The sequence below is a fragment of the Cannabis sativa genome, chromosome 2, assembly GCF_029168945.1.
Source record: "Cannabis sativa cultivar Pink pepper isolate KNU-18-1 chromosome 2, ASM2916894v1, whole genome shotgun sequence".
Classification (NCBI taxonomy): domain Eukaryota; kingdom Viridiplantae; phylum Streptophyta; class Magnoliopsida; order Rosales; family Cannabaceae; genus Cannabis; species Cannabis sativa.
This window is the reverse complement of record NC_083602.1, coordinates 1,399,887-1,406,318: the sequence shown is the minus strand read 5'-3', so window position 1 is coordinate 1,406,318 and position 6,432 is coordinate 1,399,887. Positions and strand designations below refer to the sequence as shown.

At 31.7% G+C, this 6,432-nt stretch overlaps 1 protein-coding gene across 1 annotated transcript; it reads right to left on the bottom strand.

Annotated features, from left to right (window-relative positions):
• Window positions 1-807: 807 nt before the first annotated feature.
• LOC115719867 (uncharacterized) lies at window positions 808-3,635 on the bottom strand. Its single transcript, XM_061109781.1, has 2 exons — window positions 1,343-3,635; window positions 808-1,103 (listed from the first exon to the last, which is right to left on the bottom strand). Exons 1-2 carry the CDS (start codon window positions 2,120-2,122, stop codon window positions 987-989), a joined length of 897 nt encoding a protein of 298 aa, XP_060965764.1. The 5' UTR covers window positions 2,123-3,635; the 3' UTR covers window positions 808-986.
• Window positions 3,636-6,432: the final 2,797 nt, after the last annotated feature.

Below are 6,432 nucleotides of genomic sequence, written 5' to 3'. Positions count from 1 at the left end.
ATTTAACTCTCTGTTTTGTTAAATGATAAAATAGGCCCTGTATTTTTTAAAATGGTACAAATAGGAACTTGATTTTTTGTCAAAATAAAATTTAATAATAATCCGATCTAAAAGTATTTATGACAAAAGTGTTTACATTTTCTATATGTGTTCGTATTAAGAATTGTCTTTAAGTTGGTTATATTAAAAAAATATATATATAAAAAAAATTAAGTCGGTCCTACTTTTACTATTTTGGAAAATACAAGTTCCATTCTGTCATTTAATAAAACAGATGGTCCATAATGGTATTTATCCTTATTTAACACGGAAATTTTAAGAAATTCAAAATAATTTACAATATAGAAAGCAGTATACAAACACCTAAAAATAGGTAAAATTTATTAAATAATTAAAATAATATTACAAATATATAACACATAACATATTATTAAGAAAATATAAATATAAACACATAAAAAATTATGAAATTACAATAAAATAAAGTTAATAACTTCAAAAATAATTAAAAACTTACTAGATTAATTAAAAAAGACTAAACAAATTTGATTATTCTATCTTTTTTGAGAATTTTTTTGTTTGATGTACCTTTAAAAAAAAAAGATAATAAGATCTTTATATCTCATTTAGTAATTGTCAAAATTCATTCACAGTCCATGTGGAACTAAGCCAGCTTAAGGTGGACATGGTGGCCTAATCTCAATTCTCATTTCTCTTTAAGAAAAAAGAGAATGAATAGTAGCAAGCTAACTTAATAACAACCAAGTTCCATAAAACCATTCTAATAAAAATCAGAAGCCTACAAAATACCAAATCATGTACTAGATAAATGTCTACCATAAAGTAAGTTCATATGGTCATATAAGTTTACCATAAACCAGCAAACTTTGTATTACAAACAAAGTTTTAAAATGGCTTCAAAATGAGAATCATCATTCAATCCTATTTCTTTGTCAATTTGGCAAGAGATCTTGCTGCAATCCTTCTCATTGGTGATGCTGAGAAATTGATGAGCTTTGCATGTTGACTTCTTGACCTAGCTGCCCAAGTTGTGATGCCACAATTTTTTTCTTTCCAGTTTTATGTTTATATCTTGGTGCAACCTATAAAGAACCAGGTAGTGAAATAGAAAATTTAGATAAAAAACCAACTATATGATTAACATACCAAAGTAATCTAATAATTAGAAAATGCACAAAGACATTCATTATTGATTTCTTGGGTAAAATCTAATGGATTAACGTCCTGCAAAAACCAAAAACTAGCAAATCACAAACCAGTAAAGTAAAAAACTAGCTATTAATACATTGAACAAGTACTTCATTAAAATGATAAAACTTACTGAATTCTTTTCCTTGTTTCTTACACACGTCCTAAAGTTATGACCCTTTGCACCAGATCCTGAACATTTTATTATGATGTACCTTCGCTTCATTTTAGTTCTTGTTGGTGGCACCATTTCATCAAGCTCAAGTTTTCTACTTCTTTTTGGTTTACCCGGTTGAACTTTGGAAATAGGCTTCACTATTCCAACCTTACCACTTTTAGGCCACTGATCTTGATTCCTAATTGGAAATATTTGATGTCCATAAGCCTTCAAATAATACTCTTTTGTGTACCATTTACTTACATAATTTTCTGGTTCCCCATGTTTATTCCATATGGCAGCTACTGCATGACTACATGGAATTCCAGTGAGATCCCACTTTCTACAAGAGCACTTCATCTCCTTCAAGTCTACATAATACAAGCTTCCGTGCATGGTTTGAATTTGGTAGATAAAGTCTGAAGACTTCAATGAGATATGTCCACTAGCTATGTCCTTGTTCTTCTCAAGAATTTCTTGTATCCTTGGTGCAATGTTCGACTCCCACTTCAATGTCGAATGCCTATTCCTGGTAAGTCTTTTGAGTAGATAAATTCTAATCCTTTCCAACATGGACAATATCGGTCTCTCTCTTGCTACTAATACTGCTGAGATCCCATTGAATGTCTCGCACAAGTTGTTCAGAAGAATGTCACACTTCGGATGAGTCCTAAAATGTGACCTGCTCCAATGTTGGGGTCCTGCTTCCATTAACCAATCATAGGCAGCCTTATCAAGCTGCTTTATCTCTTCCATTACAGCCTGAAACCTAGGAATAGTAACCTCTCTCGCAGCCTTCCACAAGAGGTCCTTTAATTTTTTATCTCTAAACACTTTGATAAAATGCTTCTCCAAATGTCTTGCACAATGTCTATGCTCGGCTTCAGGTACCCCTCCTCCCACATATCCTTTAATGACTGTTGCAATCCTTTTTGTTTATCTGTAATGAAAGTCCAATGATTTGAATTCTCTATTTTCAAGTCTACTCTTAAACATTGTAAGAACCAGTTCCATGTCTCCTTATTTTCAATCTCGACAACAGCAAATGCAACAAGATAAATACCGTTGTCTGCATCTATTCCAATTGCAGTTAGCAATTGCCCTTTATGTGGTCCTTTTATGTGACAACCATCTAAGCCAATCAATGGCCTGCATCCAGCATTGAATCCATCTCTCAAATCAGCAAAGCAAGTGTACATTCTCTTCCCATTAGAGACGTCAATTCACCATACAATACAATTCAAATACAAACACACAAAACCTTCCTTCAATTAGTTAATAGAATTCTTGATCAACAAAACGTGTGGCTAACACTTTATAGTCTTACCATAAATTTTTATTAAAAATTTCATGTCAACGTATATTAGAAAAATACTGTTTGTTTCATTCAGTACCCTCAAAGACTAACAAAATTATACCCCACAAACACATATTCCAATTTTCACTATTTTCCCATGTGATACGATCAAACAAAATGAAAAAAGAAATGCCTAAAAAACATTCACATAACCCCAAATATTCTCAGTACAAAACAATTGAAGCCTTTAAAATGGAGCTCTTGGTACGAGTGTATTTACACATATAAATAAAACCCTCATTCACAGAGAAAAATTCATCCATGGTGTTAGACATACATAAATGGTATAAGAATAATTAATGATAAAAGTCATACCATAAGATGGAATTATTTCCCTCATGGTGTCCCCAAATCCAAAATAAGAACCCACTTTGTGAGGTCTGAAACTTTCAAGTGAAGCTTCTCCAATGACTACCTTCCTTCCACATTCCTTTGAAAATGTCGAAGCTTTGTTATGCTCCGAAATTTCGAAGGGTATGGTTGGTTATACTCTTAAAATTTTGGAACTTAGGGCTTGTTATTCACTTTGAGTCTCTCTCTGCAAATTTAAAGTTTGTTTTTATTTTATTTTTCTTTAATATTAATTTTAATTATTTCAGGAAAAGAATAAATAAATAAAAAAATCTTCATTGTTTTGGTGTTCCATTTTTACCCCTCATTAACTTTTTCACATGTACATAACGTTAATATTTTAGACAGAATCGGACGGAAGGAGGACTTCTCATTGTTTATCATAGATCGTGGGGATTTTCGCCAAACAAAAAAGTTTGAGGGGTATGAGTCTACACACGTAATAGTTGAGGAGGCAAAAAAGCATTTTTTCCTATATTTTAATATAGTAAGTTACTCAATCCTAATCCTAATAGAATTCACACAAGTCAATTTAAACTAACCTTTTATATCTCTATATAAATACTCACCGTGAACATCAAATTCATATTCATTATTCTTTAGTTCCTTTCCTAAGCTATAGTTGAACACATTTGATTAATTAACCCTAATTATGAGTTTTCTAGAAACCATTGTTGGTAATACCATTTACCAAATATTACCATATCATTTTGAATCAAATCCAACAGGACAAGAATCACATAATGCTTGTTTCTTTACCATTAAGTTAAATGTCAAGTTCATTCTTGCTATAGATGATGAAGAATCTCATTTACTTGATGATATAGAAAACTCATATGTTTTTATACAAGTGTTGGGCGAATTTCATATGATACATTGATGAAGAACAACGATACTCAAGCCCAAGTTACCATTCAAGACATGCTTATTGCGGTCTTACTTCCTCCTCTCTCTTTTCTTGCTGATGAAGTCATTGATTGCAGTAGAAAGATGATGAACAACAAAAATTATTATAATTCAAATAAAGAAGTTGGTGTTAATGTTGATGAACTACCTCAACTTAATTCAGATTATAATGATGACAACGAGATGATGAATATGATATGAATGATGTTCTTATTTGTTTTGTGGCGGCGAGTGAAGAGTCAATTAAAAACTAATAACTTAAAAAATAATTAAAAACCTACTAAATACTCGAAGGAGAGAAGTTTTCGATGGTAGCCCATCCTATCTTTTTGGAGTTTTTTTTTGTTTGGTGTGCCTTTGAAAAAAAAAGATAATAAGATCTTTATATCTCATTTAGTAATGGTCAAAATTCATTCACAGTCCATATGGAACTAAGCAAGCTTAAGGTGGACATGGTGGCCTAATCTCAATTCTCATTTCTCTTTGAGAAAAAAGAGAATGAACCGAAGCTGGATCTTTGTGTTTGTGTGTTGTTATGAGAATTGAGAATTGTTGCTGCCAACCCAAATCGATATGAAACTCATCATAGACAAACATATCAATATAGAGCCTATTATCTTCTCAGATAAAGAGGCATTATTCTTATCCAAAGTTGATTCATACACAAAAAAAAAGAACAAAAGCCATGCCCATTGTTCTCTTCTTTATACTTGTGTATCAAGTTGTTGCAATTATGTAATAATGTGTTTATACTGCAGCCTTAGAATATTCCAAGACTATTTCTTCAGGTGCTCATATAACAAATTATCATCAATAAGTAGGACAATATCAACTAGTTCACAATAAAAATATACGAAAGAGATATCTCATTCTTTTGCAAAGTAAAGTAGTGAAGTTCATCATCCAAAGCTACTAAGAAAATAAACATAATCTCATAAAGGACTACAGTACCATTTTCTAATCTAAAACTAATAAAAGATAGTCATTCTTAAATATTTTAAAGCAACTAAAATATCTGCATTTTGTTAATAGACAATGTTTCTAACGATGGTGAAATCCACATCAACGAGTCCTTCAAATCTGATATTAGGGATTACCATAATCAGTAATAACTTTGAGATGCTTCCAATTAAGCAATGGAGAACGACACACCCTCTTCAATTTTTCTGGCCAAATTAGAGCCTTCATGGAAACATATAAACATATCACATAATATATAGCTAATAGATCAATAATATGACATTTAAATAAGGCCACAGTCAAATAAAATAAAATAGAAGTGCCTCATATTCTTTAACATGTAGGCTAATCATATTCCAAGAGCAATTGAGATTCAAAAGAAAATTCAGCATATCTGTAAACCAATTACTATCATAGCCATTATATCCATCATTGTATCCCTTACAAATCACAATTTTTCCACTCAAGGAATTTGATGGCTCTATCAATATGCTTAGATCAAGATAACCTTCATAACAAAAGTATCCTAATTTTGGAGCTGATTCAATTGTAATATTGCACGGTTTACAGCGAAGATTCTTCAAATTGAAACTTTTCAAGCGTTGACCCGAGATTTTGAGATGTTCATCATATGTATACTTGAATCTCAAAGTCAAATTCTCAAGAAGAGGATGATTAGAAATAAGAGGATTTATTGATAGGTCATAAATATCAACAGTACCATCAAATGAGAGATTTCTAATTTTCTTGCAAGCAGAGAGATTTACATTGTCTGCAGATTCACCACTTATTACTAAAGATTCAAGATTTATAGCTTCAATTCGTAAATCATCCAAGAACTTGAGGCTTAAACTTCGCAGTGGGAGCTTACCATCACCGCAGAATTCATAATTATGTAACCGCAATTTCTCAAGACAAGGACAACCCAACAAAAACTTAAACACCACATCCACATTATCTTTTGAAGTATCTGCTTGGTCAATTCCTTCAAATGACAAAATTTTCAAAGATGGAAAACTAAATGAACAAGAAGTATCCAACTCTACCCCATTCAACTCCAAAACTGTCAAATATGTTGCATTGTCTACTACTTTGGGTAAGCAGTAGAACAATCTCTTTTTCCCTAGGCCTATCTTAAGATGTAATTCCTTGACCTTATTCTCAACTGCAAAAGCTAACCATTTATCTAAGAGACCAGCTTCACTTCTTTGAAAGAAATCCTTTATCTTAAGATTAAAACTAGTTATGACTAAATCAGTGATATTAATATTATCCATAGCTTTCTTGCGGTGTTTCAAATATTTTTTCATTTAAGTATAAAACTTTTGCTGGTCCTGTTTCAATTCAATATTACACGAGAAAGAGATAGTGGGAACAGAATACCAGATGAGCTTCCAACGCTTAGAAAGAATGCATGTCTAAACCACATCTTCAGTTGGGAGCAATGATAGAATGTGAATGATCACTGAATCAGGTAATTTCGAAATTCTGT